Genomic DNA, 10065 nt, shown 5'->3' on the forward strand with positions numbered 1-10065 from the left:
TAACTTTTATTAGAAAAATTAGTTAATCATTTTTATTGAAAGTTTTATTAATATATCTTTTAAGACGTTATAGGTTCTACTTTGTGCTATTGGTTTAAGAAACGTGTATTATTTATACTATTTAATATATTAAAATATTAAATCTTAAAAGCAAAATAAAATTACATACAAATTTGCAATAAAATAGTAAACACCGAAAAGTTAAACTTATACAAAATCAATGTGAAGATAAATGATTGATATATTTATGTTTTTAGAATACGAAGTTTATGATAATTTTAATTTTATTTTTTCATATTTTTAAAAATACTTCTTCAAATTTGAAAAATATAATTACTCAATTTGACCATTTAGATCTAAAAACAATATTAATAAATCATTTTAATTTCTTAAGTATAGTGTGTAATTTTTTTTAATTTAAAAAATAAAAATATTGATTTTTAAACAATTTGGAGAGAAAAACCAAATTCACTGCAAATTTCAGAAGAGAAAAACATAATTGTTAGAAAAGAAAATTTAAATCTTCTATTACAGAATTTCTGTTGTTTTTTTGACACATATATCAGAATAGAACATGTTTCATGGTTGGAAGTGCAGAACAAGATAGATAGATACCCATAAGATACATAATGTTGCTGCAGCATTCCATGTTCTGTGCTATTCCTCCCTCTCACACTTTTTCTCTCTTCACCCCATCACTGAAACAAAGGAACCCATTTCTTCACCATCTCTCTTTTCCTAGAAAGCCCAAAACTTCCACCTTCAGAATTTCTTCTCTTGGCCCTGGTTTCCTTGATGACATCGTTCAAATTGCTCATAACAAGGTACCCATTTCAAAGTTCAAAGTTTAGATGTCTCACAAATTCTTGGTTCCTTTCAAATTTTGATTTTTTCTTTCTTTTCCAGCAAAACCACTTCGTGTTTTGCGTTCTATGTGCTGATCTGGCTCTTATTTTCTCTTTCTTTGTTCTTCTTCTTCCAAGGTTCTGATTGCAGCTGGTGTTTCTTTGGCGATTGGTCAGCTTTCTAAGCTGTTCACTTCTGTTTTTCTTTATGGCAAAGAGTTTGATATCAGGGTAATTGTTCAAGCTGGAGGGTTCCCATCTTCACACTCTTCTGTATGGCTTTGCAACCCTTAATCAGTTAATCCTATTTTGATGATGGCATTTGAATTGTTGATTTTTCACCCAGTGGGGTTTCATTTTCAATCTCAGTATCTCACCAAGTTGTTTGTATTTTCCTGGCATAGGCAACAGTGGCTTGTGCAACATTATTTGGCCTTGAGAGGTAAGATATTCATTCGGTTGCCATCTTGGTGTTTGGTTCATAAGAATAATAAATATATACTATTGGATTATATTTGAATGGTCAAGACTAAAAGGTAAACGCACATGACTTTTTTAATGGTCGTGTGCTCACTAAAACATTTTTAATCTTGATCATCCATTTATAATTGTATGGATAGCATTCATAGGTTTTATTTCTCACCATAACCAAGAATTTCACTTGATTTATACGTTTTTATGTATGTGTTCGTCTGATATCTGTAATTTTATAATTTGCAAATGCAGAGGCTTCTCTGATCCTATTTTTGGGCTTGCTGTTGTGTATGCTGGTCTCATTATGTATGATGCTCAGGTATGATCTTCTATCAAATATGGTGCTTTCTATCTAGTCTTTATTTAGAATTATTTACTTTCCTTTATGTATTTGTATTGGATCACGTGAATGTCTTTTGTTATGTTCTTTTAACTGTGTAACATTTCAACTTCGCTTAGAAAAAAGCCACAATTTGTGTGGTTTATTTTACCAACACCGTGGTGGTCCATGGGCTATTTATTTCAAACTTATTTGACAAGTCTTAAGCCGGATTAAATTAAGATCTTGTAAGATATTGGGTATTGTTGTTATGTGATTAATGTAATGTAATCTCTAATGAATGATAAAACTATTTGTGGAATTCTTACCATGGTGGTATTGGTAAACACTACACATGAACAGATTTAATTCCGTATTTTTCTTATGATTTGTTGTTTTATGTGGGATGTGTTGCTTCTAGAACTACGTATGTTGGGAAAGCAATTGGCATAAGCTGATGTGCAGCTGAAACCTAGAACAGAAAATTCTTTGTGACCAATGAAGATTTTGAGGAGTGGTCACAAAAGTTGAACTCTAATTCCAATATATACCCAAATGTAAAAGATATTATAAGATGATCTAATTGCTGAACAAGCAATGTATATATAACAGCTGCTTACCAGCACTGATAATCTATGCATTTACATTTAGGCTTGAAATCTTCTTCTTTTTCTTTTGTTGATAACTGATTTAGTAAAACAGTAGTTTGATTCTGCGCTGAGAATCTTACATATATGGTTAATAAAACTGGAGTTAGAGAAACTTTACATTTCTGAATAGTTGTTGAAATAAAAAAGAGTCGCTATTAGGATTTGCAATAGAACAAGGAAGTGGTAACCCCTGTGTCAGGGGAGGAAACTTGTTGCATCTCGAAGTTACTGACTCAAATTAGGCTTATACAAAAATAAAACAAGACTACCTTTCTTTGAAGACAGTTCTTGTTGGTCAAGCCAAGGATGCAAGGAGGCATCTTTATGTTGTGGCGGTCGATGGAAATCTGAGACTAACTCATGCTCCACTGTATCATGCCATGTGATAAGTGCCTAATCATAGCTTAGGATTTTGGCATTCTATCTACAAAAGTCCCAAAAAATAGAAAATGCAGAAGAAAATAGAAGATGTAGAAGACAAAAAAATCAAGAGATTGATTGACAAGTTGAGGAAGATTCGCCATTCTAAATTTGAAATTCAAAGATAAGAAATTAAAGTATTTTCATAAAAACCTTGGGAGAATTTTTCTCCAAAAGTATAAAGCTTCACACACAAATTAGTCGAAACTAATTACAAAATTCAACAAATACCAATGCTATGGACCAAAGATACTAGGTTCATTCAAGTAATTTGGTTCACCCAACAAGCTATTTAAAATCCTAATAGCCATTAATGTCCAAAGAGAGTTTCTAATTACAAAATAATAGAAACAATTACAAAAGGCTCATCAAAGACCCAATACAAAATTACACAATTCCTAATCTACAATGTAACCCCTCCTTCTTAACCCTTCATCATGTTCCTATTTGTGCACTCATCACACTCTTCTGCTTCGAGAGAATTCTACATCGTACTTGACTCTTTATTACTTAGATTGAATGGCTCAAATTTGAAGTAGTCTAAAATAATACAAGAAAATTTATCTATATGAGATTTGAATACCTTGAAAAGAAAATTTCTTATTGCTTTTAGATTTTCCTTCGGGATCAAATATGAACCTATAGAAAACATCAAACGACACCAAAATCAGAAGATTAATCTCATATTTCATAACTAAGTAAATTTAATGCAAAATATAAGCAATTATATCATTTTCAAATGAAAGATAAAAATTCTGTCAAACAACCCTTTTTGTTTCATACTTTCTATAATCAACACATTGTGGAACACCTAAAACAATATTATGCATACCAAAAGCAACATGCAATCTGAATTAGTAGTTCAAAGATAAGAATCAAAATATCTTCACAAAATCCTACAGAGAATTTCTCTTAGAAATCATAGAGCTTCATATACAAATTAGTCAAAACAAATTACAAAAGTCAACAAATACATCCAACAAGTTATCTAGTAATTTTAATAGCAATTAATGTTCAAACGTCCGATACAAAAAGTCCATCAAGGTCCAAAAACATAGAAATAAATACAAAAAGTTCATCAAAGGTCCAATACAAAATTACACAACGCCTAATCCACAATGTAGTCTCTAGTGTTCTTCATCCCTCGTCATGTTCCTATCCATGTACACATCACCATGCTCTATTGATTTTCAATCTTTCTTTTTATTTCGAACTTTAGATTGCTATTAAACATTGCTCAAAGGTTAAAACATAATGTGTTTCAACTTTCAAGGCTGCTTGTTACTTGGGGTTCATTTCTTGGATTAGGAAGATGATTAAATAGATAGATTTGGTCATTTTTCTTTCCTGTCTCTCTCCCAAAAGTAATAAATAACTATGTGGAAGGGCCATAGAGGATCCAATCCATTTAATGTATCAATCCGCAGAAGCAATTCAAAATCTAAGGAAGGAAGGACTGATGTAACAGATTGCCAATATAGTAAAAGGGTATTTAGGAGGGGTGGTTTAACTGTGTAGATTATTAAAAGAGGAGAGGGCTGTAAAGCAGAAAAGGCAAGAGGATGGTAAAGAGAAAGGTAGAGTGCAGTGTCTCTCTCTTCAATACCCTTTTTTGTTTTTGTTTCAGTATTTACATTGTAAATTCACACCCAGTGGTACTACTGATAGTCTGTTGAAGAATTATACAGAGGGCTTACTAAATATTTTTTATACATTGGTAGCAATGAAGTCTGAAACTTTGATGCAAACTACTCAAATCCCTTACTACTAGCCCAATCCCAATGGATTTGCTGTGTGTCACATTGCAAGGAACATGGTAAAATGTTTAGTTGGACTATGCTAGTCCCTTACTTTGATGGCATCTAAAATATTTTCTTAATTTGGTTTGTTTCATACTTAAGTTAGATTGCAGCGGATACTTCTTTTGTTCTTATTCATATCGGCTCCACTTTGAACTGGGCACTTCATTAACCTTGTAACCTGCAGAATGAGAAGGAATTTAACGAATGTATAAGGAAAATAGAAAAAGGATGCTTGCAATTGGGAGAAAAAATGACTAGGAGATTATTATCAGCCTCAACCTAAGGAAACTTGTTAAATGTATTTTTAGTTTATTGTTTCAGATGCCAAATGATAAGATAGATATCCTACACCAAGCCTGAACTAGTCTATATTGATCATATATTCTAGTCACGTGGCTTATACTTACTGCATGCTTGATTCATCCTATTTTGAGGAAATAATTTTTCAATTTTGCCTACATTTTTTAGATTTGTTTGAAAAAGAAGTTCCCTCAAAATAATCTCAACCAAACATGCACACACTTCACACAAGGAAAAATTGCCTGTTTGCACTTAAAATACGTGGCCACACCTTGTCTTCGTCATTGCATTATCCATAATGTACTTATTTCTTCTCAAAGTTTGTAAGTCTTAGTTTTTTCATCTCTCCCATAATTGTCCTCACTATGACAAAAGTTAGCTGAAATGCGAGTTGCTTAGGCTCACCAGAACGAACATTTGTATAAGATAAATATCTGTCTCAGGTGAAAAACTGACCAGTATGTGTTAATATTTTTCAGTAAAACCTTTTTTCATTTTACAATTTGTTAATATCAACCTTAGTTTAATTTTAGGGAGTCAAAAGTAAAAGGGTTTTATTAGAAGGAAAGAAAATAACTATATTTTTTTATGTCTGACATAGTAAATGCTTTCTTTTCCAAGTAAAAAAGTGATATACTATAGTAACACAATCTCTAGCACTCTGATACAATTTTTTCCAGTATCGGAAACTCATGTGTTTTCTATTAAGTGTTAAAGATCCTACGTCAGATAAGATTAATTTTACAGTATATAAATAGGAGACAATCTTCAACTTACAAGTTAGTTTTTTCGAAATTAGACTTAAATTCACGATATTTGAGTTTGTCCTAACAAAGTTTATTGAGTATATCGTGTCATTCACTATAAGATATTATCGGACCAACTACCAATATCTAGTCCTACACATGAGATGTCAATATCTCATATGAAAGATTGTGTTAGAAATCTTACATCGATTAAAGATAAAAAATTTACAGAATATAAATGAAGACAATTCTCATCAAAGGCAATTCTCATCTAACAAGCAGATTTTGTAAGAATGAATTAAGTTTAAACCCACTTCCTGGTAATAGGTATTTATGTGAATTTCAACCAATAGGGGTGAGTGATAGAAAATGTGTTCTTCGTACCGTACTCTTGTTTTATTTTCTTAAAGTGGGCCCAAGAAAAACTTTCAGCTTTTTTTTTTATTTGTCCCTTTAACTTGTTTTTGTTATGATTATGACCTTATATAGCTAACAAATGGGAATTTGGCTTGTGATTTTCAGGGTGTAAGAAGAGAAGTAGGTACTCATGCTAGAGTGTTGAACAAATTACTTCTCCAAATGCAAGCCAACTCTTTACATTCCAAAGATGGAGATAGTTTAATCAACTCTCAATCAGGACTATCAAAGCAACTAAAGATAGAAGACTTTGAGAAGTCTCTTTTGTCCCAAGAAGCCACTTTGGAACCACAACAAGCAAATGGAGGTCTATTGGTCAAATCAGGAAGCAAAATAAGTCAAACAGAAGAAGAAGAAGAAGGAATCTCAAAATTGGCTGTTGATGGCATACCCCCATTAAAAGAATCTATTGGCCATACGGAGATTGAAGTCATAGCTGGTGCTTTACTTGGTTTTTTGGTGGCTTTGGTTGTGTATAATAATATCATGTAAAATTCTTTTTTGATGAATGATTTCATAATATATCTTACCTCAAATATATTATTATACTAATCAAAAGAAACCAAGTTGGTACCAGGTTAGTTTATCTTTATCTTTCAGGAAAATATTCCAAATTGGGATATGTTCAGAGAGAACATGACATTGATAAAGATAGAATACCCTTTCAAAAGGGATTTGATTTGTTGGGATGAATAGGAGATTTTTCTTCTTATTTCAAATATAATTTTTAAAATAAAATCTGTTTGATAAAAATGAAGCTCAAATGAATCTATTTCAATTTTGAAACACTCAGGTTTGTCTAATGGAAGAAAAGATATTTATATTTATCTTAATTATAAGTAAAATTTACTATTACTAATAATTGGTTATCCATAATAAATTTTAAAACTTATTAGTTATGAATTTAAATAAGTTTTAAGTTATACCTACTCGTTTTTGTTTGTTTTTATCATTTCCAAACTTTAACATTTGTTTGTGTTTCCATTTTTTAATTTCAGTTTAAGTTATTTATTCATTATTTTAATTTTATTACATAGATATTTATCTTGGATTTAAAAAATGTTTTAACTCTAGTTACTAGTGCAAATTCAGATGTTGTTGTATCTATATCTGTATTTTTCAATATGTCGTCTTATAACTTTTTTATAAATAAAAGTATATGACCTTTTTATAAATAATATATATATATATATTTATTTTATATGATTTTTTATTATATAAAAATAAGATAATTAAATTTATCATTTATTATATTAAGCGTAAGTTGTAATAAAAAAATTAATTATGCAGAATAATTATTTAAAAAATTACATTATGTAAAATGTGGATAACTATTTTTGTAATCTATGTTTGGAAGTTTAAAGTATCTTAACAAAGCTCAAACATTCCTCTAAAATGGTGTATCGGTGTTCGATATTCGTATCGGATACTGACACTCGTATGACACATGTAGGACACATATCCGTGAAACGTCTAATTAAAAAAGTATGTGTTAAATTTATGACAATTCTAGGACGGTTCTAACACAATTTTAAAAATAAAAAATACATTAATTTTATTAAAATTTTAAACTTTATTGTATAAATTGTTATGATTATAAAAATAATAAATAAATCGTTGTGAATCAGTCATGAAAAACATTTTTCTGCTCCAAAATATAATCTCGAACATATTTGTGCACATAAATCTTTATTATCAATTTATATAATTTATAATTATATAATATATAGATTTGTGTTCCCATATCCTACATTTTAGAAATTTTACGTATCTTCGTATCCATATCAGTGTCAGAGTCTCAGCTAGGTAGCTTAGTTTGTTTTTTTCCATTATATTTTAATTTCTTTTATTTTTTAACATAATACTTTCTAGGTACTAAAAAGCCAGAAAACGTGGCAGACAACAAGAGTGAAAGTACCATGCATTTGGTACAAGGTTAACACACGTGTAGCTTCATGGCATGTTTGCATGCTACGTGGGTTGATTTTGGTAGACAGTTACATTATCCATATCTTCTCGTTATCTGTGTGTGTCTATATATATATATATGTATATGAAGCAGAAAATAAGCATAGAAAAGATCAAAAGAGTGTAATCATATAGAGATATTAGCATATAGGAAGATGTCTGGGGCACAAGGAGCACAACCAAAAGAGTCAAAGACAGCAACAACATATGAGTCAATAGAAGGAGGAGAGAACAGGACAAAGACTGACCTGCGTTCAAGGGAGGATCAAGGTTGCATTCAGGTCGAAAAGTTGCAGGAGAAGGTCAGTGATCCTGCTGGAAAAGGTGGTCCTGTCTTTGGTGCTGGTAAAGATGAAGACAAGCAAGACCTTGGAGTTACAGGCACAGGCTAAATCATAAACTATGCACAAAACCAAAGGCTATATATAGTGTCTTGTGATAATGGTTCTGCTTCAAAATCTTTGTTTTGGGTGTGAGTGTTTGTGTATGGAACTGATTTGAGTCTTCCTTGTCATGCTTGTACTTTGTGTTCTATGGAATAAAAAGGAAGAAGAGGTTTTTTATATATACTTGTTTCAACTTTCATATATTCCATCCTTCTTCTTTTTATGACTTTATTGTTTTGTCTTGACACTTGAGCAAGATCAATCAATCAATGGAGTAAATTTTACTGTGATATTTCATCTTCATCTTCATATCTTCATTTAGTTTTGGTACATGTTTCTTTTCTTTATTTGATTGCTAACAGTTGTGAATTAATCTATATTATTTATGTTAATATATATTCATGAAACAGATTTACAGAATTGACTGATTGTTGCAAGTTATGGATGTTAACTAGAACTGGATTCAAATTTATAATTTATCCTTGATGAATACTAAGTATTTATTTATTCCAAGGGTTAAAGTTAATTTATAATTTGTACTTTCTAGGCCAGTTCAACTGAAAGTCTCGACCGACCGAAAGGTTGTACAGCCGAAAGGTCAACCGAAAGTCTCGACCGGGAGGCTCTGACGCCGAAAGGTCAACTGAAAGTCTCGACCGACCTAGAGGTTGTGCGACCGAAAGGTCAACCGAAAGTCTCGACCAACCGAAAGGTTGTGCGTAAAATTAAATTAGTGATTATAGCAAAGCCCATAAGATGGGCCCAAATATACAGGTGTGTGTTCTCAAAATGTTAGGTGCAAAAAGAAAAAACCTAAGTAACTCTTAAGCCCAATAAGAGAGCCTTATAAATAGAGGTTCAACTCAAAAGGTAAGGAGAATTTCAATTGATCTGATAAGCAAAAAACTATATCTGACTTTGGCATCGGAGCGCCTTGCAGGTACACACACCCACCTGTGAGGAGAAGAAGCCGAGAGCCCAACCCGAGAAGAAGCCGAGATCACCTAGCTGAAGGAAAAGCCGAGAGCACCTAGGTGAAGGAGAAGCCGAGAGCACCTAGGTGAAGGAGAAGCCGAGAGCACCTAGGTGAAGGAGAAGCCGAGAGCTCTTAGCCGAAGGAGAAGCCGAGAGCACTTAGCCGAAAGAGAAGCCGAGAGCATCTACCTTGAGGAGAAGTCTAGAGCACCCAATGTGAGAAGAGACCGAGAGAGTCCAGCCCAAAGTTCGGAAGATTTGTATAAGAGTTAATCTTGTCAACCTAATTTTAGTGTTCTTGGTCCTTGTTGTAAGAACATTTTGGCGCCCACCGTGGGGCCGAGAAGTAGCTGAAAAAGGTTGAAGACAAGATGAATCAAATGAGAAGAACAAGGTGGAGAGCAATCTGGGGAGCAGAGAGATAATCAAAATTCCATATCAATGGCTATGCTCATGCAGTTACAAAGAGAGTTCGAAACACTAAAGAGAAGCAATGAAGAAAAGTTAAGTATGCTAAGGGCGGAGAATGCGTACATGAAAAGGAAGTTGAATGAAGAGACGAATTTAAACACATTATTTGAAACTGTTCAACCAAGAACACATGTCCACCAAAGGGTACATAATGAGAAAAGATTTGAAACTACAAGGGAGAGAATACCAGAGACTTCTGGTATCTTTGTAGGAATATTTATCAGGAGGCATCCATTTTTTGAAGCCGTTATAGAAACCTCACTGCCCGAAAAATGGGAAGAATTTTACCATG

General features: G+C 32.3%; 2 protein-coding genes across 2 annotated transcripts; both read left to right on the plus strand.

Moving 5' to 3' along the window:
• The first annotated feature begins 518 nt into the window (after nucleotides 1–518).
• LOC137834942 (uncharacterized) lies at nucleotides 519–6654 on the plus strand. Its single transcript, XM_068643193.1, has 5 exons — nucleotides 519–824; nucleotides 984–1118; nucleotides 1250–1287; nucleotides 1572–1638; nucleotides 6079–6654. The coding sequence occupies exons 1-5, from the start codon at nucleotides 630–632 to the stop codon at nucleotides 6463–6465; spliced, it is 822 nt and encodes a 273-aa protein (XP_068499294.1). The 5' UTR covers nucleotides 519–629; the 3' UTR covers nucleotides 6466–6654.
• Nucleotides 6655–8033: 1379 nt separating this feature from the next.
• Nucleotides 8034–8506, plus strand: LOC137834943 (uncharacterized). Its single transcript, XM_068643194.1, has one exon. It carries the CDS (start codon nucleotides 8097–8099, stop codon nucleotides 8331–8333), a length of 237 nt encoding a protein of 78 aa, XP_068499295.1. The 5' UTR covers nucleotides 8034–8096; the 3' UTR covers nucleotides 8334–8506.
• The last annotated feature ends 1559 nt before the right edge of the window (nucleotides 8507–10065 follow it).

This window comes from Phaseolus vulgaris, chromosome 5 (genome assembly GCF_000499845.2).
Source record: "Phaseolus vulgaris cultivar G19833 chromosome 5, P. vulgaris v2.0, whole genome shotgun sequence".
NCBI lineage: Eukaryota > Viridiplantae > Streptophyta > Magnoliopsida > Fabales > Fabaceae > Phaseolus > Phaseolus vulgaris.

Bases quoted from the DNA above. Each gene is read 5' to 3' on its own strand.
- LOC137834943 (XM_068643194.1), top strand. From the start codon at position 8,097: ATGTCTGGGGCACAAGGAGCACAACCAAAAGAGTCAAAGACAGCAACA.
- LOC137834942 (XM_068643193.1), top strand. From the start codon at position 630: ATGTTGCTGCAGCATTCCATGTTCTGTGCTATTCCTCCCTCTCACACT. The intron at 825-983 runs GTACCCATTTCA...TCTTCTTCCAAG, and splicing joins TTCAAATTGCTCATAACAAG to GTTCTGATTGCAGCTGGTGT. The intron at 1,639-6,078 runs GTATGATCTTCT...TGTGATTTTCAG, and splicing joins TCATTATGTATGATGCTCAG to GGTGTAAGAAGAGAAGTAGG.